Source organism: Haliotis cracherodii, unplaced genomic scaffold (assembly GCF_022045235.1).
Source record: "Haliotis cracherodii isolate W230 unplaced genomic scaffold, xgHalCrac1.p SCAF_8, whole genome shotgun sequence".
In the NCBI taxonomy this organism is placed as follows: domain Eukaryota; kingdom Metazoa; phylum Mollusca; class Gastropoda; order Lepetellida; family Haliotidae; genus Haliotis; species Haliotis cracherodii.
The window spans coordinates 18,290,250-18,317,396 of NW_027266341.1; the positions used below are offsets into that span (position 1 = coordinate 18,290,250).

The 27,147-nt window shown below is 40.8% G+C and overlaps 1 protein-coding gene across 3 annotated transcripts in view; it reads left to right on the plus strand.

The window, feature by feature from the left end:
- Positions 1–26,892, plus strand: part of LOC139450149 (uncharacterized) — a 40,513-nt gene extending 13,621 nt beyond the window's left edge. Inside the window, exons 2-13 of one of the 3 annotated variants that reach the window (XM_071231815.1) lie at positions 11,592–11,735; positions 12,518–12,606; positions 13,704–13,815; positions 14,475–14,597; positions 15,504–15,953; positions 16,826–16,855; positions 18,177–18,312; positions 19,280–19,416; positions 20,372–20,515; positions 21,401–21,418; positions 23,856–23,981; positions 24,986–26,892. In XM_071231815.1, coding sequence (XP_071087916.1) covers positions 11,592–11,735; positions 12,518–12,606; positions 13,704–13,815; positions 14,475–14,597; positions 15,504–15,953; positions 16,826–16,855; positions 18,177–18,312; positions 19,280–19,416; positions 20,372–20,515; positions 21,401–21,418; positions 23,856–23,981; positions 24,986–25,710 — 2,234 coding nt within the window. In that variant the 3' untranslated portion in view covers positions 25,711–26,892. The remainder of the gene's footprint in view (positions 1–11,591; positions 11,736–12,517; positions 12,607–13,703; positions 13,816–14,474; positions 14,598–15,503; positions 15,954–16,825; positions 16,856–18,176; positions 18,313–19,279; positions 19,417–20,371; positions 20,516–21,400; positions 21,419–23,855; positions 23,982–24,985) is intronic. The other 2 variants (XM_071231816.1, XM_071231817.1) reach the window with 2 other exon arrangements.
- The last annotated feature ends 255 nt before the right edge of the window (positions 26,893–27,147 follow it).

Below are 27,147 nucleotides of genomic sequence, written 5' to 3' on the forward strand. Positions count from 1 at the left end.
GTGTTTTGGCATCTACACAATGACCGCCTACACTATTAAAAAGGCGTTAAACTTCCACTGCACAATAATGGCTGTAGAGCCACTCGAGGGTAAATACGACATTTCAAGTGTATAACATTGTATTTGTATCGTATTCTATTGCCGTGCATTCACATGCTCATGTATTTTATATACCCCATCTAACCCCTTGTTTACAACCCCACTGCCCAGATCGAGTCCAGGATCCTAGATTGACAATGAACCTGTACAATACCATTCCACTCCCCCCGCCGGTTCACCAGAAAACACATTTATGCATAGGTCTGTTTATAAGGCTCCCCGCAGCCCGATACACTAGACTATAATCACGGGGAAAGGTGAGCCAAGCTTGTATATGCGACTCGACGACTACCATGCTTAAAATACAGAAATTCATTGTGTGCTCCTTGAAGCAGGTTTCGTGGACAAAGGATGTTGCTCATGTTTGTGGTTTCGCATTACATGTATGACTCAAGCCTTTTTTTAATTTGTATTTTCGAAACGATAAAAATATGAAACACAGGTTATTTCTATTTATTCTTTACACGAGTCAATTCAGCACCCGTGTGTCAACATGCAGTCGACCTTGACCGTGACCTGCGTATGAATATATGATATGAGCTGAAAGTCAAGGTTTACTTGCTGAAGATGTTAGGCAGAGTCGCTAATGAGAACCTGGCATGTCGATGATACAGCATAAGTAGGAGAAACGAGAAACGTCCACACAATGAGTGCATTCATCTTCTGATGGCAGATATGCGGGACCTGAATACTGCTTGGTGTAAAAGTTTACAGGAAACATCAGAGTGAGTGGGTGAGTTGGGTTTAACGCCGAACACCATTTCAGGTAAATCACGGCATGTCAGTTTGATGTGGAGGGAAAGCAGGAAGTGATGCAGGTCTTAGAGTGAGTGAGTGAGTGAGTATGGTTTTACGCCGCTTTTAGCAATATTCAAGCAATATCACGGCGGGGGACACCAGAACTCAATGTTAATCAGAAAATCGTTAGCACCTATCTAGCAAGGGCTGTACTAAATGGCTGTAAACATGAGACCTCTAAAAAAACGTGGTATAACATTCATATTACCTAGCATTTCGTCCATTTCACCCCAGCATTTACTGAGGTTGGCCCGTGTGTCCTTGTATCAAATGTTCCGGAAAACTAAATTCCGTTGAAGACTTCTTTACCCGCATATATCAACATGTGAAGTTAAGCTTTCGATACGGAGGTGACAGTTTTGGATATCTGCATGGTCAGAGTTTGAATGTTACAGGTTGTAACTTTTCTGAAATCATGTGTAATATGTCTTAATAACCTTTAAATACAACCGAGGGACAGTTCGTTTCGTAAATACTCGTATTGGTAGTGCCTCATATATATTAAATAACCTGACAAGGGAGCGGTGGAGTTACAAAGAAGAAATGCAGGTCAAGTATTACCAAGGGGGATATAAATTGACGAATGTTCTGCAAGGACCACGTACTGTATAGAAAAGACGCGATGACGTCCTTCGTGAGGTACCACCCGCGTTATCTGACATTGTCTTATTCAGCTTAATAAGCTGCGGTTTCAACATGGTTTTACATACCAAGTTATAGCGACACTAAAGTGCATGATATGGCGATGTTTGCGTTTTATGAAAAACACTACTGACATGATATCTATAATATCATATTTCATTTTACATCAACCAACCGACGCAGCTCTCTTCTACTTAACGTCTAATTTCCTAATGTAATCCACATGGACCCCGCCCGGTCTATACACAACTATACATCATAATCCTTCACTGTGTGGCCCATAATCAGCTCATTCAAACCAAGTACACCTCGAGGAGGCTAAATATTGATATTGCCCTTGTAAATCTTCTATAGAAAACTTAAGACATAGTGGGGCACCTGTTCTAGAAAGAGAATGCAAATATACCAATTATCAAGATCTTTAGGCAAGCTTTGACAATACCCGTTATATAGTTTATATGGATTTAAGGGACCGAGTTGCGTCCCTTGAGCGTGCAAGCATCCAATGATCGTGTATACGAACTACAGTTTTCCCTGGTGATGGTCACTGGTTTGCCAGCATCATGTCCGTGCCCGTTGGTCTCAAGGTGGTAAACGTCTAGGACCTGCATCACTTATGGCTTCCTTCCCAGACCGCCTCCGTGGCCTAGTGGTAGAGCGACCGCCCGGAGAGCGGAAGATCCGGGGCTCGATCCCCCATACCAAAAGACGTTAAAAGTTTGTACTTGTTGTTACGCTGTCTGGTGCTCGGTATTAAGGGGATAAGCAGGGACAGGTCGGCTCGGAGTCAGTATACTGTGTCTGAGTAGGGTATTCATGTTAAACTGCGGCATGGTGTCTCCAGTCCGGACTAGTACAAGCAACCACACACACATACGTGCATGCCCGTCGCTATATTAATGCAATAATCTTGGACACGATGTTAAACCCATTTTCCCTCCCCTCACCTTCCATTCCACCATCAACTGGCAACCCGAAGTGTAACTTAAACCCTTTCAACGCGGCGTGAAACACAACATATGGTTTTGAAATTGGGCAGAATCTTTAGTGTTTATCAATGAACAATCTTCTGCCAGCATTCAGACTTGTATATACTCCAGACGAAATCTTCAGGTTTACTTGTTTAAGCTCCTCGTTGTTCCCATGGCTCCCAACTTGTGTGAGTGAATGAGTTGGGTTAAAACCGCTTTGAGATATATATATTCACGAAAAGCCCGAAGTGATGCAGGTCTCAGACGTTTACCACTTTGGTGAAACTCACGAGCACGGGTATGGTGCTGACAAAACCCAGAAACATAATCGGGTCGAACCAGGATTCGATCCAACGGTTACAGTTTTCTGGTCAATCCAAGGGACGCAACCCTGCACGAACTGCGGCGCCCTAGACGACTGGGCCACCCATGCCCCCTGTCTTCCTGAGGTAACTGTTGAGATGGTTTACCTTGTTCGTTATTGACCCAGTCGGATAAACTCTTATCTCGCTGTCATGTGCACACAAGTACAACTGATTAGGTCACTCTAGCTCAATGTTGATCGATACGTTTTAAACAACACCATACAAATATCACGAAATTTAAAGACAAAACGATGAACCAAGAATTAAATATACTTGCTTATATTCACAAGAACTGTTGTAAAATGCAGAATTCATTTATTGTTATAAAATATGTCAGGAATTATTTCAAATTTATACCATTGTCCCGTAACACTCTCATAAAGTCCTGACACAGATTATGAGAGCAAAGTGGTTCATGTTTACCGACGCCTCCTTCCCGCTTGTGAAGCACAGGCACTTAATGCCCGGTGTTCTGTACACCTGTATATACCCAGCGTTAGGAATTAGCCCTAGTCCGTCCTATAGTCCTTGCCAAACTGCCCAACAGTTAAGGTGTCATAAGGACTGGTAGACATTTGCAATTCTAAGGGTCTTGCTATATGTTATCACGATAAGGACTAGTAGACTAAAACTGTTAGTTTCTATCGCTGATTATACCTGCAGTGGACGCTATTGATAAACTATCTTTGTTTACCTACTACATGCACATCAAACACCCTGAGAATGCTCCTGTGTCGTGTTCATTGTGATTCTATGTGTCTGTAGTAATGTATGTGTTATTTAACCTGCTGTTGCTCCGGACATCCTGATCCAGATAAGAATAGCGACTCGTTTTAAACACACGTTATTCCTGTTTGGCAGGGTATTAAACAACTGTAACTTAATCCCTTAGATAAGGGGTGGCGTTTTCTGGACGAAACAATATATTTTATAAATAGTGTCCAATAAAGCATGCGATGATGAGTGAGAGTCAGTTTTAACGCCGTTTTTAAGAGAATTTCTGTTAAAGTCTGTCAGTTGAAAGTGGTAGCAAGGCCCGAAGTGAACGTTAAACACTTTTATGAAACCGATGATCATTGGTAAGGGTGCTGACAAACAGTGAAACGAACGAAAGACGCCCTTGTGTTACCAAACTGTTCTCAATTCCTTGTTTCACTAATTTCTTCATTGCTTGTTTCTAAGCGTACTATATCATATTGGCACAGGTCATTTACCTAACGGAAATAACGAACTCCAAATTGTAGTTTGTTTAAACAGACTCTTCGCAAGAGCAATAAATTTCCTTGTCATTTCAAGAAAGGTGCGTCTCCGATTAAGTGGCTGCCTGCATTCTTAAGCAGTCCTTTATCTTACCTAACACATGCATGTCGGATTCTGATAAGTCGAGGTCCGTTCTATTATTTTCAATGTACCTCCTAACATGTAAGGTTGGTCTGTTTGTTGTTTATCATGATCATCGATTCACACAACTGGGATACGATGACATGAATCAACCAAGTCTGCGAGCCTGACCACCCAATCCCGTTAGTCGCCTCTTACGACAAGCATAGTCGCCTTTTACGGCAAGCATGGGTTGCTGAAGACCTATTCTAACCCGGATCTTCACGATTTACATGTGAGGTACATTTCTTATGTTCCCCTCTTGAATTGCCGAGCTGTTGGCATCACATTTGCAACAGTGCAACCGCAATTTTGTATCTCGAATTAATTATGTAAGACGCAATTTTCCGGATATTTACGATATTTTCCGAATGAAATAGATTTCAGGGGAATAACGCTAAGTTTGTTTTCTGTCGTCTGCTATTTTTTGATGATTGTGAAAAATGAACGCAGTGCCTAACTGTGGTATTCTTCGGACCAACGTATTCATGTATATGCGTGTATCCTGTAAAATTAGGTAAAGGTATTTAATAAGATCGGGGAACATAAACTAACATAGGGGACACATCAACCCATGTCAACCGAGAGACCGATGGACAACTGATTGTGTACCGATTGAGGTAGGTACATAGCAAATGTCACAGGGACTCCATATAGTACAGTGCAAGAAGGTTCAGTGCGAAAATACCAATCATAAACAGCGGATACATATCATATTTAAGATTTAATATATCGCCAGACTATTTCCCTTTGGGATGCATATCAAAATGCCATGTTATTTCCATCTCATTTATTCAACCCATACACAATGTTCAGTGGTTATAACAGACCCATCCCTGCTGTGCACTCGCCATAAAAACTGTTTATTGAACTGTAGATCGGTTTAGTCAAGCTGTCTACGAACGCTTCCTGTACTTATGGTAAGGTCATACAGGGTTCAGCTATAGGTCGAGTTATGTTAATGCTATCTGAGGTCACTGCTCTCCAAAAATACATCGCCTCGGTGGCCTAGTAGATAGAGCGTCTGCCCGGAGAGCGGAAGGTCTGTGGTTCGATCCCCTGACCGCTTCATGCAAAAAGATGGTACTTGTTGTTACCCTGTCTGATGTTTGGAATTAAGAGGACTTAATAAGGACTGGTTGGCTCTGGGTCGTATAGTGTCTATGAGTGTGGAATCCATGTAAAACAGCGTCATAGTATCTCAGTGGGCTGCGACTATAAAACAGGCTTATGTCTGGACTAGTACAAGCTACACGTTGATATTGCTTCACTATTGCTAACTGAGCCGTACAAACATACTCACTCACCCACATAGTTCCTTTAATCAATGTGTCGTTCCATCGGCGTTAGTTGTTTATAGATTGTTACTTTCAAAACGAGCACATGTCTCCTGTGAAGGAGCCATGCATTGAACACATCACCAAGCCGTCGAAATTTTGCGGTGCCAAATCGCTTACGTGCTGTGTCACTTTGGACTTTCCTCCCACATTAAGCTGACACATAAAATTTTATAACGGAAAAATTTAGATAAATAAAATCAACGCCAGATGATAGTCAGTCTCGAGTGTCTGTCGTAACAGATTCCAATGGAAATAAAAGGCAAAATAGCAGTGAAAATTATATGAATGGATCACTGTGATGACACCAGGTGTTCGCGAAACAATGTTTTAAAAGCGGTTCAAAGCGACGTTAAAGCAAGCCAACCCACATTCTGTGTGATAAACGTCTTCTGTTGCTTCTAAATAAATTGTTATCGTGTGGATACCAGTCCATGAAAAGATCTACTGTGTTACATTGGAGACAGTGCAGACTATAACCCATGTTGTTGTCATGGTTCCAAAAAGTGAACGAAAGCCACAAATTGCTATTTGATAGACTTTATGTGTTTCATTGCGAATCAAACTGTCAAAGGTGGAAGTGAGGAACAGTCGTCCAAAGCGCCACAGTTTGCTGATGTAGATGGTGTCCTCTGAAACATAAGAGATGTTTGTATGTGGCGTATGGGGGAGCTGCAAATTGTTTGGACCATGCATTCTGGTTGTCTTGGTGGAGATTACCAATACATGTACAACTGGAGCCCTCCGTCTCTTTACTCTCTAAGGATCACATGATTCTCAAAATTGGACCGTTCGAAGCCTTGGAACGGATAATAATCAAATGTCGGTGATTTTTTAGTTACCAGGTGACAGTGGCATTTGTAAAATTACCCAGATCTCGAGGTACCTTAATAAAGATACCCGGATCTCGAGGCATCTTAATAAAGGTACCCAGATCTCGAGGTACCTTAACAAAGGTACCCAGATCTCGAATCGAGGCACCTTAACAAAGGTACCCAGATCTCGAGGGACCTTAACAAAGGTACCCAGATCTCGCGGCACCTTAACAAAGGTACCCAGATCTCGCGGCACCTTAACAAAGGTACCCAGATCTCGAGGCACCTTAACAAAGGTACCCAGATCTCGAGGCATCTTAACAAAGGTACCCAGATCTCGAGGCACCTTAATAAATGTACCCAGATCTCGAGGCACCTTAACAAAGGTACCCAGATCTCGAGGCACCTTAATAAAGGTACCCAGATCGCGAGGCACCTTAATAAAGGTACCCAGATCGTGAGGCACCTTAATAAAGGTACCCAGATCGCGAGGCACCTTAATAAAGGTACCCAGATCGCGAGGGACCTTGACCCACTACAGTTATCCAGATGCAGTATGATCACATTTATGTATAACATAACGTCATGAGTCATCGGCGATGATGATGCGGTTGGCAGTGGCTGCTGCTGGTGTGGATGACTATAGAATATGACTTGTAGCAGGTGCGTGCAGTCTGGGACATGTTTCAGCACGATGTATTGGATTGCCAGGGTCACACACCAAGCACCGACTGTCCCACCTGTCTCCGTGTCCACTCATGCAACGTGCTCACTCATATTTATACTTATTATGATTTAAATCAATATTTTTAAAAAAATAATTATTGAAATTAACTAAACCTATCTAACATATTTACCAGAAGAAAATGCGTACACCAAATAAATATGGAAGTATGGATTGTTCCTTATGGTTCAATATGTGTATACTATAGCACAGTTTATGTGCATGTAGTTTTATCGACCGTTTACTTATTTACATTCCTGACATTTCTCACGGGTAGGGATAGCTTCATGCTCCTTTTCAAAGTTATGCCGGTTTCTCTGTTGTAAAATATTCAAAATGTGTCTACGTTACACTTTTTTGAATGGTTCCCTTAAGATTTCGGGTCTCCAGCAACCCATCCTTGCCGTAAGAGGCGACTAACGGGATCGGGTGGTCAGGCTCGCTGACCTGGTTGATGCATGTCATCGTATCCTAATTGCGTAGATCGATGCTCATGATGTCAATCACTGGATTGTCTGGTCTAGATTCGGCTATGGACAGACCGCCGTCATGTAGCTGGAATATTGCCTTAAACAACAAACAAAACAAAAAAAACTTTATAAACATGTTATAGCTAAAGATAATGATTCACGGCGTCCACATTCACTGTAGATATGCGATATATTGGCCATATGGTTCATGACGCGCAACTTGTTTGGCTGTGCTGATAGCAGTTGACCTTCATGAGGGATACGTTTACTTTATGCTGAGTCAGCAAACTGTACACACGTTTCGATACCTTCCAACATGAAAACCCGATGTCTTGGTTCTTCTGTATCTCCTCATACGGATCATGATTTTCTATTTTATCATTCATTTATTTATTATTGTTTTTTAGTAATTTATATATTTATGAATTAATTTTGTATTCAGATTTGTCAGATCGGTCCATAGATTCACAGGATTAAGTACAACTCCTTCAGATCTCTAATACTTCATTACTCTGATAAAACCGCTTAAGTTCCTCTAATGACACAATGTTGTGTTGATAGTGTGATACATCCCAATATAAAGAAATATATTTCAGGTACAATAAATAAACTACTTTCCATACATTTACTAAACCTGCTACAATACTTCTCTTTCTTTGCTCAAGCGACATTATGCATTTTGTTGTGTTTTGTTTGTTAGTTCGTCAGTTCGTCAGTTCGCTCGCTCGTGCGTTCGTTGGTGCATTATTTTGGGGGACCGTGCTTATAACTATATTTAACTCTTTTAATCTTAAATACCCCCTTGCTTTAGAGCGACTTCTTGTTAGGGCGCAACCGAAAGATTCGATATGCTATTATGGTTTCAATGTTGAAGTACGGTGACAATTGATCGAGCGACGCTACTGTTACATGTTGAACTATTTCTGTGGGAGATAAATGGCAACACTAATTACCTCCCTGTCATTGTCTGCATTCCGCTATCGTTAGTCAACACCAGGCCCGGATGAAGTTATGAATGACACTCAAACATTCATCGGAAATAGTCCTCCATCATAAATAGTTCACCAGTTTGAAATCCTTAATACGTAAAGCATGACAGGAATCACGCTGCATACTTAAGATAGGGGTATATTGTAACTAAATTTTATCTAGAAAAGTACAAAAATGAAAACAATTACAACATGACAAGAACCATGGTGTATACATAAGATAGGGGTATATTTTAACTAAATGTTATCTAGAAAATTTCAAAATTGAAAACAAATAAAATTTTAACTGTGATTGAGTGTGTAGCAAAATTTTGTGATGTGACTTGAGAATGACCAGGTGGGGCAGGATACGCTGACCTTTCCGAGAACACCTGTCATAGTGAGTCAAAAACACGTGGTTGTGATAATGGTGGGAATCGTACCATAAACGCAGCTTTTAGCAGATATTTCCTACGAACACCTGGTGTCATCACTGATTTTCAATGATCCATTCATATAGTTTTCACCACTATTTTGCCTTTTACGCCCAGTGGAATCAATTTTCGGAGGATAATCGAGACTGGTTATGACTGGCGTTGACGTTTTATATTATATATAATGATATTTTCTACACACAAAACTGCGCAGATCTATGAACAGCGGTTAACTATATGACTAACTAAGGCCCTGTCGAAATACAGAATATGAATAGTGCTTTTCTAGTGTCGTATCCAAGAGACTACATGCGTTGGAGAAATGGAACTTAGCTCAAAACATTCAATCATGTCAATGCATGTTGACGTATCACCAATTTAAATAATCTTCTAAAGAAGAAAATAATCGATAAAGAATAAAGCCTTAACGTACATGCTTTGTCACACCGGTTGTTCGTGGGTGTGATATCCGTTGATCACACAATGGACAAATCTACTCACACCACTGTTCATTATTTCCTATTATAATCTAAAATATATTATTACAAATCAATTTCTATTTAACCATACATTTCGTTTTTGACGGACAATACACATGAATGAAACGCTGCTTGACGACATTAGACATATGGCGCCTACTGTCTAGACCACTAGATGATTGTACCACTGTGTTAAGTCCAGGGCCCGGTTCCACGAGGCCATCTTAGAGCTGAGGTGATCGTAACTCCCATACGTTAACACTGGCTTACGATAGTTGTAGCGCTAAGATCGCTTTAAGATCGCCCAGGATATTTCTGGAGTAGGAAGTAGAGCGAGTATGTGAATAAGGTTTGTCGCCGCTCTCAGCAATACCGTAGGAAACGCCAGGAATTGACGTCATATACACATCCCTTATAGCGAATCCAACATGTTCTCGGCATGACGAGTGAACGCTTTCAGTGCAAACACTGATATGATCTAAAGGTACATCATTGTTTGGACCACAAACAGTTAACTGTTACGCCCCCAAAGTGCAAGCCCTAAAATTCCACACACATACTGAGGAAAAGCGTTCCTTCCTCGGATATGGCACAGGTCAGGGAGACATATCACTATTTGCATTATGACTGAGCTTATGGTATACCCATAAGTCATCCGACATCATGAAAGCAACCTAAGAGGGTTACTGGGTTGTGTCTGTTTTTATTAAAGCTTTGTATTGACTTAATTTAAACCATGGAGTACCGAGAATGTGCGTGGTGCCTGTATTAATTCTAGTCTTTATCTTTGTGACGTTAAATAGGGGGATTTAAATGCAAGTGTACATTATGTCAAAGGAACGTAGTCCACGTGGGTGGAAATGGGCGTGGCAAGTGTCGGGCGTAATGTGGAGCCCTGGAGTGCAAGATAACATTTGACCTTCCTCTGAACATTCGGTCCCTTGGCAAATGTCAGACTGGATGTACCACGACATGGTGCTGGTTGTCAGCAGATGAAAGTGCACTTGCATGTCAACGTGTCATGCAAAGCGATAAAATCACAGGTCTCCACTTGTTCAAAAACAAATTCAGCTTAACCATGGAACGCGATAACCTCTCAGAGTCGTGGAGTCGTCATAGCATAGACGTTGATTAGATTACACTATTTCTTTGCACCAGCTAATTATACCACCAGCTGTGGTTCATCATACTGACTCTTGATGCGAGACATTTCAGAATTCATTTCTATATTTAATTCACTCGCTCTTGCATCCTACACTTTGTTGAAAGAGTATTGTGTGGACACGCGCTCATTTAGAAAGCTCTTTGTATTAAAATTTAGTGTCTTCACTGTCAAAAATGACATTTCAGATTTACATTTACGTATGATAGTATGAGTGACAACATCCAGTATCAGTATATCAGTATCATATCAATATCGTGAAGGACCTAGATAACGTGAGAGAGTGAGTGTGGTTTTACGCCGCTTTTAGCAATATTCCAGCAATATCACGGCTTCACACACCCCCCCCCCCCCCCCCCCCCTAAGATTACGTGATGGTGTAGCACTAGTAGGTTGGGTGTACAGTCCTCCCCGCTTATCATTCCACCGTGGCTATAATCCCAGAACGGAGTTCCGCAAAGATAATTCCCTGGTTATAATGCCAATGCCAATATTCTTCACAACAAACGTTCCAATTCCCTGGTTATATTGTCATTTTTTCCATAAAATTGGCAATGTGGTTAATCTTTTTAAGATAATTCCAGCTTCTAAATCAACAAACTAATTTAAATAATTTTCACGGCTACTCCTCAAACAAAGAATACCAAACAAATTAGTTTGATGTCAATGATAATATCCTTTTCTGTAATATATAATTGTACTCAGATGCAACAGGCTAAATATAGCACTGTGAGGATCCAGGGCAGAAGATTGCCGGGCAAAAGAAAGCATATACCCATGTTTGATGATGGATAAAAATGAAACAAACAAGATATGGTTATTCCATGGTGATATACTGATAAGGTACTATAGTTGTATTTTGGCCCTTAAGTTTGTAGTGTTGCGGTGGCTTCGGTGATTCGGTTATTCGACTGTTATTAATATCTGATGGTTTTTTTACGTTTCAGAAATCGTGATGACGGCGATGAAGAAGAATGGCCGCGCCATGATGAGACTGGAGAGGAAGAAGAAAGAAGATATTAACTTCAACAACATTCACCACATAGCCGGGGGTCCCTACAAGGGCATACTCGTCAGTAAGACCGCTGATGGTAGGTTAAATTTCCGGCATCATCAGATCGATATAGGTCTGATATTGATTTCAGAAATACTATGTTCAGTTAACAAATATACTTGCCACAAAATGCATATAGCGTCATCCCAACGTTCTGGGATAACAGCTGTCGCCAATACCAGCATGAATGTATGTCTATATGTGTGAGTAAAATATCTGTCATATTTTGGCAAATTGTTAATAACATCTTGCCTTTCGAAATTATTGTTTTTCATGTATCGTGCAGATATAATGATGTACAGATTGAAATAAAAAATGCAGCAAAGAGGGTTTGGGTGATCCTGGCACAGTCAGGCTAGTAGTAGAAGTAGTAGTAGTAGTAGTAGTAGTAGTAGTAGTAGTAGTAGTAGTAGTAGTCAGGCTAGTAGTAGAAGTAGTAGTAGTAGTAGTAGTAGTAGTAGTAGTAGTAGTAGTAGTAGTAGTAGTAGTGAGTAATATCATTCGAAATATTGAGTAAGATTTGATCATGATACATACATATTGTAATAACAGAAATTAAAACCAATCAACTGCGACTGCCCTATCACCTTTATATATAAATAATTAATTCTCATGTAAGTCCACACAGCAGACCACACAGCTTGACCATACACAGCAGACCAAGCCATGTTTCCGTATTGTGTAGTTAAAAGGCTACAAACGCGGCATACCATAATACATACTCACTCATATGTCCTTTGTAATCGAACATGACATTAATCAGTACACGCTGTGAGTAACCTTTGCAAACACCTCAATACATATTTTATAATTCCACAGAACTGGAATCCGTCCAGCATAGCGAGGGTAGGGTCGAGTTTATGGCGTACCTGTTCGTCAAGAATGAGGGTCACAGAGAACCTGTACAGGTAAGCTTAAGCCTGTTCTCAGGTGTGTCAGACAATGTCCTATTAAGAATGAGGGTCACAGAGAACCTGTACAGGTAAGCTTAAGCCTGTTCTCAGGTGTGTCAGACAATGTCATATTAAGAATGAGGGTCATAGAGAACCGGTACAGGTAAGCTTAAGCCTGTTCTCAGGTGTGTCAGACAATGTCCTATCAAAAGCAAGGGTCATAGATAACCGTAATAGGTAAACTTAACCCTGCACTCAGGGTGTTTCAGACAAAGGCCCATCAAGAATGAGGGTCATAGAGAACTGGTACAGGTAGGTTGACCCCTGCTATCAGATGCGTCATCAGCACAACCTTTGATCAGCGTATTTCAGGACGCACCAGAAGAGAAAGAGATTATTGCGTATGTGTGGATATATGCCACTGATGCTTCACCATATATAGGGCAAATGTTTGCTTTATCATCTTCACGATACGTCATTAATAAAACAGGAAATGGTTACTTAGTTTAGCGCTCTGCATGCATATGTCGCTCCCATTTTTTGGATGTTTTCTTTCGTGTGACATACGATTAAGAATGCCCCTAATACCCCCACGTTTTGAATCCGTATTGGATATGGATTACTCAACACATACTTCACTTTACAATGGATAAAAATAAGGAGAAAAAACATTTGTTATTTTAAGGTATCTGACACAAGGGGCATCTGACAAATTGGATGAGAGCGTTCAGAATGGCGGTTGTTATTGAGTATTCGGTGCACGGCAATGCCCTTTGGAACCGACCGTGTTAACGTTGGCGTTTATTATCCCCCGCCGCGTGGGACATAGGTTTGGGCCTCGTCCTTCCGTTTAACTTCAATGGGGACACGGCTTGTCGGAAACCACTATGGATACAAGAATAACATTTTGCATACATCATAAAGGGATCAATATGTTGATCGATTTCGAATGATATATTTACAATTGTAAGAATGCAAGGATATTGATGACTCTGTCTTCTTGTTGACAAATCATGTGTGATTTTTTTAATAATTTGAACGATTTTCTATGTGATGCCACGAACTCTTGGCTGGAATAAAAATAAAAACATTCTCACTCATCCACGTTTCAGGATCTGTGGACGCTGCAGTTCTGGTTCCGGGGGTCGGCTGATGGGGTGCAGAAGAAGAAGACATTCACAGACTACTTCCAGGAACTTGTGGCACCAGGGAGTCTCTCCAAAAGTTGGTGCCATTGGTTGTTCTATCACTATAGCTCCTAAAAGAGATGTATTTATGTCAATAATCGGAACCCACTGGTGTGAAAGTCGTAAAATAATGTATGTAAGGTACTAAATGTGTTTTTTACCGTAGTTACCTAAAGTATATATAATATTCCTGTAGAATACGGTTCACGTTATACAAGGGTCAATGAAACATATGATATCTTATCATGCCTATACCTGTCGTAAGAGGCGACAAACGGGATCGGGTAGTCAGGCCCTCTGACCTGGTTGATGCATCTCATCGATCCCAATTGCATGGATCGATGCTCAAGATATTGATCACTGGATTGTCTGGTCCAGTCTCGATTATTTACAGACCGCCGCCATATAGCTGGGTTATTGATGAGTGCGGCGTTAAACAACAAACCCACTCACTCAATCTTTGCTCGACAACGGTATACGGATCTATACCGAAACGTCGCATCATTATAGAATAAAGAAGTGGTCATTCTTAAAATATCTCGTCTTTACTGTTACTTACCAACTTCTCAAATGTCAATCAAACAGTTCATAGTATGCTACGTTATATCATGACACCTCAGTTTAAATATACAGTATATGAAGGGCGCATTTATACCATGTTACAGATGTATCACTGAATTGGTGTGACTGCTTCAGATTACATTGGGTTCGTGAAGCGGGCCCTGGTGCTGTTGAAAAATTATCGACTGATCAAACGCGTGGAGCTTGAGGTCAAGCAGAACGAAGAGACAGAACCAGATGAAGACATTCCCCCAGTTCGTAAGTAGCAGATGATTTATTTTAGTTTTGACACGGCCGCCTTAAACCAATCTCATTTACCGATTTGATGACTCCCGCGACACTGAATTTGATTGGCCGTGTCTGAAGTACATTCCAATCGCCTGGCAATTTGCAGTAATAAAGTAGGTGTAATCTCCCGGGGTACTGTTGTCTGCGACCACACATACGCCACATAGATAACAGCTCGTACTGCCAGTCGCTGTCTTTCTGTAGAAGTCTGGCCATGGAACAATACTCCTTCAAAAATGTAACCTTGTATTGGTGATACATTCCATTTACTATTCTCATGTAAATATTTCAAATAGCAAAGAAGTAATTATGTAGATATATTTTACTTCAGTAAACCAAATATTATTAAATTCTGAAATTATTTCAGATTACCAATAATAGTACCTTACGAAAACTATCCAAATCTTACTAAAAAATCATGGAAACATTTAATTCCTCCGTAAATGCTGTCTAGCTACATAAATGATATGTTATTGATCATTATATTATGATTGCGATTACATTTGTTGATTATAGTGTATATATTCTGTAAGTCATCATATAGGCCTGATTGCAATAGCAAGTTCTGTTCTTTTCTGATAATAGTTTTCTTTTGCAATCGCACATATCATTAGGTGTTGAATATAAAAGACGGACATCAATAAAAACTTCAAAAGTCACATGATGGCACCAAATTCTAATTTTAAACCGTGGTAGGATTTTTTTTATATACTTTCCAAAGAGTCGCTCATTGTGCAAGGGCGGATTCAGCATTTTTAAAAGGGAGGGGTCCAAAATATCAAAGTCCTCTCTCCGGGGACCCACCCCACTTCAGCCCCCTCTGGATCCGCCTATGTTATAGATATATGGATTTTGATGTGACTGTTTTGCTTACAGAGAGTTTCACCTCTGTGTTCACGCCGAGCACATATGCCTACCAGTTTGTACCGGAAGTCCAGGTGAACAACAAGCACTTCCTCACATTCAAGATCAAGGCCGCGGGAGACGCGTACCTCGCGTTGTCGGCTGTCTATGGCGACGTCGACAGAAAGACGCACGAAATCGTGTTGGGGGCGGAAGACAACACTAAATCCTTCATTCGTGACGGGTCTATGGGCGCCATCAGAGCACAGGCAACCACAATCAACCTTCTCAGTGAAGACGACTTCCGGTTCTTTTGGGTCAGTTGGAAGAACCACGTGATCGAGGTCGGCAGGGGAGCTTACTATGGGAAAAATACGTTCTTGAAATACAAACTTCCGCAGAACAAACAGTTCAACATAAACTGTATGGCACTGTCGACCGGGCGAGCTTCGAAGGGACAGTGGGAGTTCGCAGAAATATTAGGTACGGAAACGATTTTCTTCTCTTCCTGTTATTTACTTAATGCACATGTGTGGTATATAACACATATAATGAGGAAAGTCCCTTGTGGTGACTCAGGACTAAACAAACACCTAGATCCCATACTTGTCATAAACGTCGACCAATGAGGGCCTTGTGGTCACCTGGCTGATTTTGTGTCATCGTGCCCGGACACCCCGCAAAATTCTTTGTTCATGCTATCAACCTCTGCATAACCTGGCCGAGACTCGGTATCTTACACTAGTTATACACAGGTTATTTACAGACAGTCGCGATTTAGGATGGGGTGGTGCTGGCTGTGACACAAAACAACATTCACTGGCTCATTGTAAGAGTATAGAAATTATGTTCACTAAATGAAAACTGAATTAGGATGATGAATATGCAGAGGGTTTTATGAGCGATAAAAGACTATTTATGCATTAGTCGGATTTTAGAGTAGAAGTACTAGTATATAGATGCATGGTTGACTATGAAGTATCATTAGTGCTATATTTATAGACAAAATGAGTTACCCGGATAAACGATCACTGCCTTTAAAAGCAAAGATACCGTAACATGAGGACGTAATTTTTACGTACAGATGTTTCAATAACCTGGTCATATCTATCTTCAATCTTGTCTTACGTATATTTCTTATATATTCTACATGTTTTACAAACTATATATTCTTGGACTGTACAATGTGTTGTAATTATAATCACAATATTCTCTATCCGTCGAGGTTTACTTTATCTTCAAAATAGTTTATACTGTATTGAATATTACACAGGTAAGATTTATGGGTAATTCTATGGGCATGGCTTATTTAGTTTATGTTCTATTTCTCTTCAACCTGTATTGTTCAATCACAGACGAGTTGCCGGTATGGAGAACCTACACAGGTAGATAACACTCATATCTCCCTCGAGGTGTACCCGCTTCATGTCTTTCTCTGTGCTTCACAGGTGATCGAGGTCGACACTGAAAATCATTACACAAACCACATTAATGTACATGCTAATATTCACATATTACTCATGTGATTCAGGATAAAAGAGTTTATACGTAGTGTGAATATCATAGTTGACGTAATATTTAATGACGTCACAGAAGTAATGACGTCACACCGCTCGAAAAATACTTCGGAATTCTACGATACTCACATGAGTATGTCTATGTTTTTCAGTACAACCGTCAGTAGTGTTGTATTTTCAGTGTCGAACTTCTCTGTTTTGTGTGTTTTTGTGGATAAACGTGTTTATTTTCCAGACTTGCCTCTGATATCCGTTCCTAGATATGCTAAACGATTTTAATTGCTGGACTTAGACGTTCTTTGTTTTATTTGCTGATAATATATTAATATTTATTAAATGTTTAACAAAGGCTTATTTATTCCGATTTACATTGATACTAATTAAATTTATATACAATTAACTTCCTTTTTATAAGTATTTGTTTTCTTTTTAGTGACATCCTATTGCTATGTTGTCATTACTTTAAACTTTGTGTGCGTGCGTGTGTAGAATTTCTCAACAGTAAAGCCCGGATAGTGAGTTTCTGGGGGAACGAGACTCCACATACACAAATAAATTCCATTCTATCTACTTCACTGAACATGTTATCAACATAATGTCTATTCAATCTGATTAGAAGTGTTATTGTTTATATTAACTTCTGTGTTATGCACGGAACATGGTGTTATAGTTTTCGCTGACATTTTTCGTTGTCTTGTCTTGTGTCGTTCTAGCTTTTCCTACTTTTCTAAATCAAACCTCTGTGTGGATCGTGTTATAGAAGTAGGTCGTGGCATGTGTTGATCGTACATACCTTGTGCCATTCAAACATTAGAAGTGTTTGCGTCGTTGGTAACTTGTGCTATCATTATATTCACAGTGGTGTTCGTGTGTGATTTTTATAATATGTTGTATTACATTTTAATATGGTAAGACAAAAGCTATTGAATTACATTGTTACATGTTTATCGTCGTCGTGTGCCTTGATTATATGTTCAAATATGTAACATCATATGACAAGTAATGATTAAGTTGTCAAGATTGTTTCACTGTCGATCTATCAAATATGTATGTCCTCGAATCTGCTGGGTCATATGGATTAATCGCAGGTTTACATCAATACACCCACACGTGTTCACCGCAACACTGGAGCCGATTGGACTGCTGGTATTTTGCAAGGGACATAAACAGTTCTACTATATTTTCACAGGAAACTACGACAAGGAACGCGCCGACAAGAGGGAAAAGATCCGGATGTGCCTGCTGTGGTTGGCAAAGAAACAGCGCATGCTCAGTTGTCTGGAAGATGCCTACCCAAACCCAGTCCCTGTGGCTGAGCTACTACAGTACGTTGCCTGGGAAATAAATGCGACACAACCCTTTCCATATTCATAAGAAATATCTGCCACTAACAAAGTCGATTGTACGATTCCTACTTAATCATGATCGTGTATTTATTAATCACTATCAAATAGTGATGACACCAGGTGTTCGCGAAAAGGTGAGCGTAACCTGCATCACCGGTGGAACCGTCACAAACACATGCAAAGGCATGTCAGGTGTTCACCTAAAGAAACACGTTACATGTGGTACGAGTAAAAATAGGAAATTTCATCGGACATCATTTTTGTCACTGTTGCGTCAAATATCCTTCACATGTCTTCCATAAAACTTGTTGAATGTTCTGTCTGACTTTTATTCCGAAAGGAATATACTACTCAATTGTTATTCGATGGTGATATATTTTATCAGTACGAGTATTATATGCTTAATCACAAGCATCAAATATCAATTATTTCTTTTACAACAGGCAACGCTTTTCAGCTTAGTACCGTTTGTAATTTCTGGGTCAAATCCAATTTTCCAGTGTGTCTTTTGCCCGGCAATGTATTATGGGAATTCCTTTTGTATATCATGGAAAGATAAATGGTGGAATGGTATATATTCGTGCATTGGGCAGTATGGCAGCCCCGTCCTCTCAATATACAAACATGTCCATGTTGAAGTTGTTGTTCTCACGCAGTGTAAGATCATGTTCACGTCTTCGTGTTGAAGTTGTTGTTCACAGGCAGTGTAAGGTCAAGTCCACGTCTTCATGTTGAGGTTATTGTTCTCATGCAGTGTACGATCAAGTCCACGTCTTCATGTTGAGGTTGTTGTTCTCAGGCAGTGTAAGATCAAGTCCACGTCTTCATGATGAGGTTGTTGTTCTCAGGAAGTGTAAGATCAAGTCCACGTCTTCATGTTGAGGTTGTTGTTCTCAGGAAGTGTAAGATCAAGTACACGTCTTCATGTTGAGGTTGTTGTTCTCAGGAAGTGTAAAATCAAGTCCACGGACTGCATCGCCGCCGTTGTGATGTTGAATGAGATGCAGAGGAAGGGGTTGATACAGGAGGTGGAGAAGGAGATCTGGATGCGGGTACAGTCCGGGGAGCAGAACGCCAAACATGGTACGTCTTGTTTATCTTCCTGTTAATCACGACGTTCTGTGAAAGACGGACACTGTCGATAGTTAAACACTGATATCACTCGCGAAGGTTAAGAACACGCGTTTGGGAGAGGTATATATACTTCAACACTTTTGATAGGGATAGTTCTTCGTCTTTCCATGATACACAACACTAATTCTCATAATATGACAAGTGTATATTTAAATAAAATGACATATCCGATTAACCCCGTAAGAAGTTGAGTAGTATAGTTTTCATAAGAAGGTAACATGAACCTTGTTGAACTGTTCATAAATATCTCTCAAAAGAAGTAAACTGTTTTTTCGTATGACTTTAGTTAAAATTCATGAAAAAAATCGGGTGTTCTTTATCTTCTTTTGAGTAGTATACATAGAACGTGGATCTTAAGTCACGTTAACCCCAGTACTGCATCAGTGTTAAGTATAGCCTGCCTTTGTCGGGTATATCAGTTATTTAGGGCGCCTTTCCACAGATCGATCTTACCGCCAACTACTGCAATTCCCATACCTTGGTATAAACTACCACTAAAACCGGTCTCTGAACTTGAGGCAATCCCAAAGCATCGAACCAGTTTGATGGGGAAGTTGGAAGATTAATACTTTGTTGAGTGAGTGAGTGAGTGAGTGAGTATGGTTATGTTAACAGTGAGTGAGTGAGTATGGTTTTGCTCCCTTTAGCAATATTCCAACAATATCACAATGGGGGAACACCAGAAATGGGCGTCGCATACATTGTATTTTACTCATGTGGGGGATCGATTCTGGGTCATATGAATAGTGTCCCTTTGGCTTAACAACAGACATTGACATTAACTGTGTTTCCCTACAGAAAGTTGATATGTCGTGCGATAATATAAATATCCCTTTCAAGTCGAGAAGTATCTTATACATGTATATGAACAACAGATGATCACGTGAATTCTGTTTCCGGCCAGAAATCAAGTTGGTGAAGGAGATGCCGACGCTGACTGGGAAGGAGCAGCCGACAATCGGCGTCATCACGGGTCTGTTCTGTGAGAAGCTGGCCGTGGACGCCATGATGGAGGAAAAAACCACATACGTCAAGTTCAAGACTGAAGGTGGGTACAAAAACATGGCCGCGATTACATCCACTCCGACAGCGTCAGTCTAGACGGGTCCACGAAAGTTATTATTATTTATTAGCGTCACAGTACTAACCTTTATTATGGGAACTCCCATTTGAGGTAATTACTGAAGGTTACCGGTTTATATCCGGGTTAGAATAGGTTTTTCAGCAGCCCATGCTTTTAGTAAGAGGCGACTATGCTAGTCGTAAGAGGCGACTAACGGGATCGGGTGGTCAGGCTTGCTGACTTGGTTGATGCATGTCATTGACGTTCATGGTGTCAAGCGCCGGATTATCTGGACCAGACTCGATTATTTACCGTCCGCCGTTATACAGACGGAATATTCTGAGTGCGGCGTTAAACAACAAACAAACTAACTTACTAACAAACATTACTGAAGGTAAAATTACATACTTATACTTAAGATTATTAGACATCTGGCTCATACATAATTAGGTCGGGTAGCCTAGTGGTTAAAGCGTTCGCTCGTCACGCCGAAGACCCGGGTTCGATTCCCGACATGGGTACAATGTGTGAAGCCCATTTCTGGTGTCCCCCGCCGTGATATTGCTGGAATATTGCTAAAAGCGGCGTAAAACCATACTCACTCACTCATACATAATTAAAAAGGACTGCCAATGTCATTACAGGGGCACCGGTGATACACATCGCGAAATACACACTCGGATAGATATGAACTGCATTACTTCTAACCACCTAGATAGAATTTCATATAAGATATTAACTGCTTAATTGTGCTCTTCTAACCAAAATAATGCAACAATAAATTTGTCGTATCTACCTACAAGCACTAATTAATGCACACAATGTTTGACAAATGCACATGTACCTATATCTGTATGTATATGCATCTAGGGTCTGGGACCACCATTGGTGAGTTAGTCGTGTTTTTTAAAGACTTGGTTTATTTTTGTAAATTGATTAAATTTTGTCAGTAATCGTTTTTCGTTCACGCTGATATTTTGATTTTTTTTGTATTTTTTAGGCAGACATCATTTACCAACTGGAAAGTTTTGGTTGCGAATGTCGCTGTAGTTTTCTTGTAGTTTTACCTTAGAATCGCCGTGTTTTGAGTTCCTATTTTATGTACGCCCGTTCATAGATCAGTCAATCATTGTTCCTGTTCCTGATATTCTAATAATGTTTTGCATGTTTTTATCTAAATATTGTCTTTTCTTATCTGAATCAACTTTCCTTCTAGTCCACGTTTCTGCCGTGTTTATACGCCAGGAGCATCTGTTATGCACCTGTTTCAATTTCAATATTGAGATTATATTCAGCCTGTCAGTGAATTTGGACGCAGCGAAGCGTCCCGGATGTCGGCGAGAATGGGGGCATGTTGTGTACTGACCTGCAAAACACACATTTCGATTATCTCGAAATTCACTTCTCCCTGCTGGCAAGCTTCTCCTAACTAGAAAAAAGTAATGCGATCGTTGAGAGCATATTTTGACACATGAAGGGTTTTATTGTAGAACGTGCATGTGATAAAAACACAAGCCCACAACAACAGAAGACTTATACACATATATCTGTGTATCGTCTCTGAGGACACACAGAAAAGCTTATCTGCATGTTTATAAAACATCCATGTTTTTCCACTTAAATCATACCACTAATGCATTGAAGCCATCTACTTTATTTCCTCTATTAGACGCCCGGACGTCACTTAATTTCGCGCAAGCCTTCGACCGGGCGTCTGTTATGAGGCCCGGTGTCTGTTCTGTTAAATGCTAGCTCAGTGGCAGCACACTACCTAACCGAATCCAAAATTCTCCACTCATACAAAGGGTACATTTGCAGGACACGGCATTATAATTTATCCGGGGTCTTGGCTCGTCTTCTATTTTTGGACAGTGTGTATGACCCGGCGTCAATTACAGGTGGCGTGTATTGGATAGCTGGCGTCAAATAGAGGAAATATGGTAGTTATAGACCTGAAATGTAACAGATTAATGTCTTTGTGCTTTATTCGTGTTCTCCAATGTCACCACAGAAAGGAAAGGTTCATTTAACGTCAACAATGAGGCTTTTTGTACATCTTGTTTTGAAAATTCTGTCAAGGGGTGTCATGCAGACTTATATACGCTCACTACCTATCATGCACTTGTTAACTCCCCATGCCATACATGCTTGACTACCCGTGAAGATCCGAGTTTGTAAAGGTCTTCAGCAATCCTTGATAGCCGCAAAGGCGACTATGCTTGTTGTAAGAGGCGACTGGCGGGATCGGGTGGTCCGGCTCGCTGACTTGGTTGAGGCATGTCATCGTATCCAAATTGTGTGGACCGATACTCATGATGTCAATCGGTGGATTGTCTGGTCCAGACTCGCCGTCATATAGCTGGAATATTGTTGAGCTCTCGTTAAACAACCAAAATCACAACAAAAAACAAAATACATGCTTGAGTGTACATATGTGAGTGAGTGAGTATGGTTTTACGCCGCTTTTAGCAATATTCCAGCAATATCACGGCGGGGGACACCAGAAATGGGCTTCACACATTGTACCCATGTCGGGAATCGAACCCGGGTCTTCGGCGTGACGAGCTAACGCTTTAACCACTAGGCTACCCGACCGCCCATGTACATATGTGTAGTGGACGATCATAGCACCTGCAGGTCAGTGTGGGAAGCCAAGTGGTTATGAAGCGTTCGCTCACCACGCTTAAGGCCCAGGGCCCCGTTCCTCAAAACGCTCTTAGCGCTACGATGATCGTAAGCCTATGTTTAAATATGGGACTTACGATCACCTTAGCGCTAAGATCACTTTGAGGGACGGGGCCCTGGTTGCATTCCTATTCCAGGGTATATAAGAACCCTATATCTGGTACACCCGCCGTGATACGTCTTGAATATCCCCATAATGCGGCGCGAAACATGATTGATAGCATTTGTTGTTTAACGCCGCACTCAGCAATATTCCAGCTATATGACGGCGTGTCTGGACCAGACAATCCAGTGATTGATGCCATGAGCATCGATCCACGCAATTGGGATCGATGACATGCTTCAGACAAGTCAGCGAAGCCATACGCATATCTGTATATAGACCGGATTTAATATATCGGAGCTGGACATTGAAATGACGGTGACAGACACGTCCAAATAGTCCAAATTAGGCATGCAAATGTTAATAATTTTAAAACGTCAACGCAAGAGAAAAACAGTCTTGATTATCCACGGAAACAGATTAAATTTGGCGCAAAGAGCAAATGGCATTATGAGCAGTTAACACAGGTTGTATGTTAATGATGGTTCTAACTAGCATTAAAACCACCGTTCTGATCCGCTGTCGTGTGTGTTGCAGGTGAGTCCCAGGTGTACACGTGTGGGCGTATCGGCAAGAACATCGTCGTGTCCACCAAGCTGTCGAGGTTACAGGGTGGACAAGGCGCTATGATCGCCGCAGAGAACACCGTCACGAGGCTGCTGGGTAAGTGTGACTTCTGTACAGTGATAAAACCCAAAACTATTTAAGCCAAATTTATGGTTGAATTCGTGATGTCATATACAGCGATCAGTTCAAAGAAAGGGACACATGCGGTTTACTCTTTATGCAAAACATATTTGCGAACAGTACTCTCAAAAGATGAAAATTTGAAACGATTATCATTGTTTGGGGATGACGATATTCATCTTTTGTACCCCACGAGATGTATTATCGTTATGGACATGTCATATATAAGAACTAAGAGTCGGAGCTATAGATATTATACATGAAATTTGTCTAGTCTTTGAAGTAACTACTGGTCCACACGACCCGTGAAGATTCTGGGGTAGAATAGGTCTTCAGCAACCCATGCAAGGTGACTATGCTTGTCGTAAAAGGCGACTAACGGGATCGGGTGGTCAGGCTCGCTGACTTGGTTGATGCATCTCATCAATCCGAATTGCGTGGATCGATGCTCATGATATTAATCACTGGATTGTCTGGTCTAGACTCGATTATTTACAGACCGCCGTCATATAGCTGGAATATTGCTGAGTGCGGGCGTTAAACAACAAACAAACAAACAAACAAACAAACAAACAAAACTATTCAACACTATATTTTGGGGGCAGAGCGGGTTCGATTCCAAGATTCCCCCCGATTATGATCGTTGGTATGGGAGGCGGTGGGGTAGTCTAGTGGTTACAGCGTTCGCTAGTCACGCCAGGGTTCCATTCCCCACATGGGTAAAATGTGTGAAGCCCACTTCTGGTGTCCCCGCCGTGATATTGATGGAATATTGCTAAAAGTGGCGTAAAGCCATACTCACTCAATCTTTGATATGTCAGCACCATACCCGTGCTCCTGTGTTTCACCAAAGTGGTAAATGTCCATGACTTGCATCATTTTGGTGCCTTTGTCACACATCATTTTAACTGAAATACTGCTCATAGCATCGGTAAACCCAACTGCATCACAGTACTACATGATTATCGAATGTGTTTCAGGAACTTTCAGCAGAATTGACCACGTGTTCATTGTGGGCTGTGGCGGTGCCGTTCCCCACTATACCGACTACACCAAACACGTCCGTCTCGGTGATGTCGTCGTGTCGATGCCAGTCGACAGCAGTGGAGCTATGTACGTATACTGTCAGAAGGTGGAGAGACTGCAGGGGTCACATGGGTACAGCTATATGACACGTGCATGGGACGCGCGGGACCAAACTCTTCAAACAGCTGTCAAAGACTTACGTAGAACTTCTGAAATAAGATCCCACGAGCCAAAACCGTGGGAGCTGTATGTGGAAGAGGGGAAAGATAAACTCAAAGGAGAGGAATCCAACTTCCATAGGCCAAACATAACGACCGATAAGCTGTACGCAACCAACCGGGACGGCACTGTTCTTCGGTACGACCATCCACGCCCACGGAGCATGTACGGAAGTGGGTATCGGGAAGGGCAGATGAACGTCCGGTATGGCGTCATCGGGTCAGGCAGGATTGTGGCAAGGGCTGAAGACCTGAGGCAGGATTTCTCCCAAATGAACAATGTTAAGGCATTTGATGCAGAGTATGACTCCGTGTTGGAGTCCCTTGAAGGTAACCGTTGTGACAGCTTTCTCATCATCAGAGGTATGTGCGACTACGTCGACGGTCAAAAGAAGGAATGGCAGCCATACGCGTCATTGACGGCGGCGGCATACATGAAAGCGGTGATTATGAACTTGTAAACATGCTAATAGTGAACCAGTGAACTCTACATGCGAAGTCGTTCCATTTCCAAATCAGTCCACTCTGTCCAAAATGGGGAATAATAAAAATAATTATACAGTTGCAGGTTGACGAATTGTTAATAATTTACAGTTGCCAGAAAGATACACTTGGGTTCCATGTCACGATGTTTTTTTCGCATATTTACATATTCGTATAGTTTATTTTACAGAGTTGATGCTAAAATGATGTTATTGACATGAGTACAATCAAATTACATCAGCATATTTTCGTACATTTTATGGTAAATGTCTTTCGACAATGTTCTTTCTTTTCCGCATTTGGTGTCAGGATGTCTTCTATACATGTTGAGATGATTAAGCTTATACCATCCGTACAAAGGTGTTAGAAAGTTCATGGTTTCATATAAGAATGCTTCAAAGTTTAGGGCTATTCAATCGTTTTACAGCGTGTGAAAATATGTTTTCATAATTTATATGTAATGCCTTTAGGGGTTATCGACGACGGATTATAAGGACCTCCTGGTCGTCATGTCTATTGTGTTTATGTTAGCCTTAAATAGGTAGGCTATATATAACGTTTCATCATCATACTTTTGTTAGTTTTGCTAGAATTTCTACTTGCTACTTATGAAACAATACATTATATTTACAAATTTCTTCTCCGTGCATTGAATTTAGAACATCTTTCAGCTTGTGCAATAATGAACATTATAAATCAATCTGTTGTCCGTATTATTAAAATGTATATGGTATATATTTTCCAATACGAAATGATGTAAATATATATATTCTATTCTGGTAATATTGTCATGGTGAATCTCTTGCCATGTATTAAATGCTCTGTTTGATAGGAGTACATAAGGCAGTAACATATTCTCCTCCTCGTGATCTTAAAACTTTTCTAAATCGACCTAAACTAAGACAATGCTTTACTACCACTTGCTTACACCACATTCTTCATTGTGAGGTTGGCATTGTCTAACATCGACTTTATACTTTAAGTGATTATTATCTTCCTTTGATTGTGCATGCATATTACTTATTATACTTACTACATGTGCATTCCCCCCACAATGTAAGGTCAAGGGTCGCTATCTGGGCTCAAATGGCCTTTCACTTGAATTTCTTGGTGCTTTTAACAAACTCAACGAGTCAGTTGAGTTGTTCTATAATAAAATATATTCACACTTTAAGATGATGTGTCAGTTATCTGTGATGCCAGCAGAGAGATCAGTTATGGAGCTGTTTCACGCACCTGCCGGGAGTTGATGAGCAACAGTCCAATCAAAGAAAACCGGGTGATTTGTGAGCCAATCCAAAGCTGATCACAGGACAATACTCGCAATAAGCATCTCACACGGCAGAGTAGGTTTGGATTGTTTTTTCATTTCCATGATGAGAAGTCAACAATGATTTTATGTTGAACGGATACTG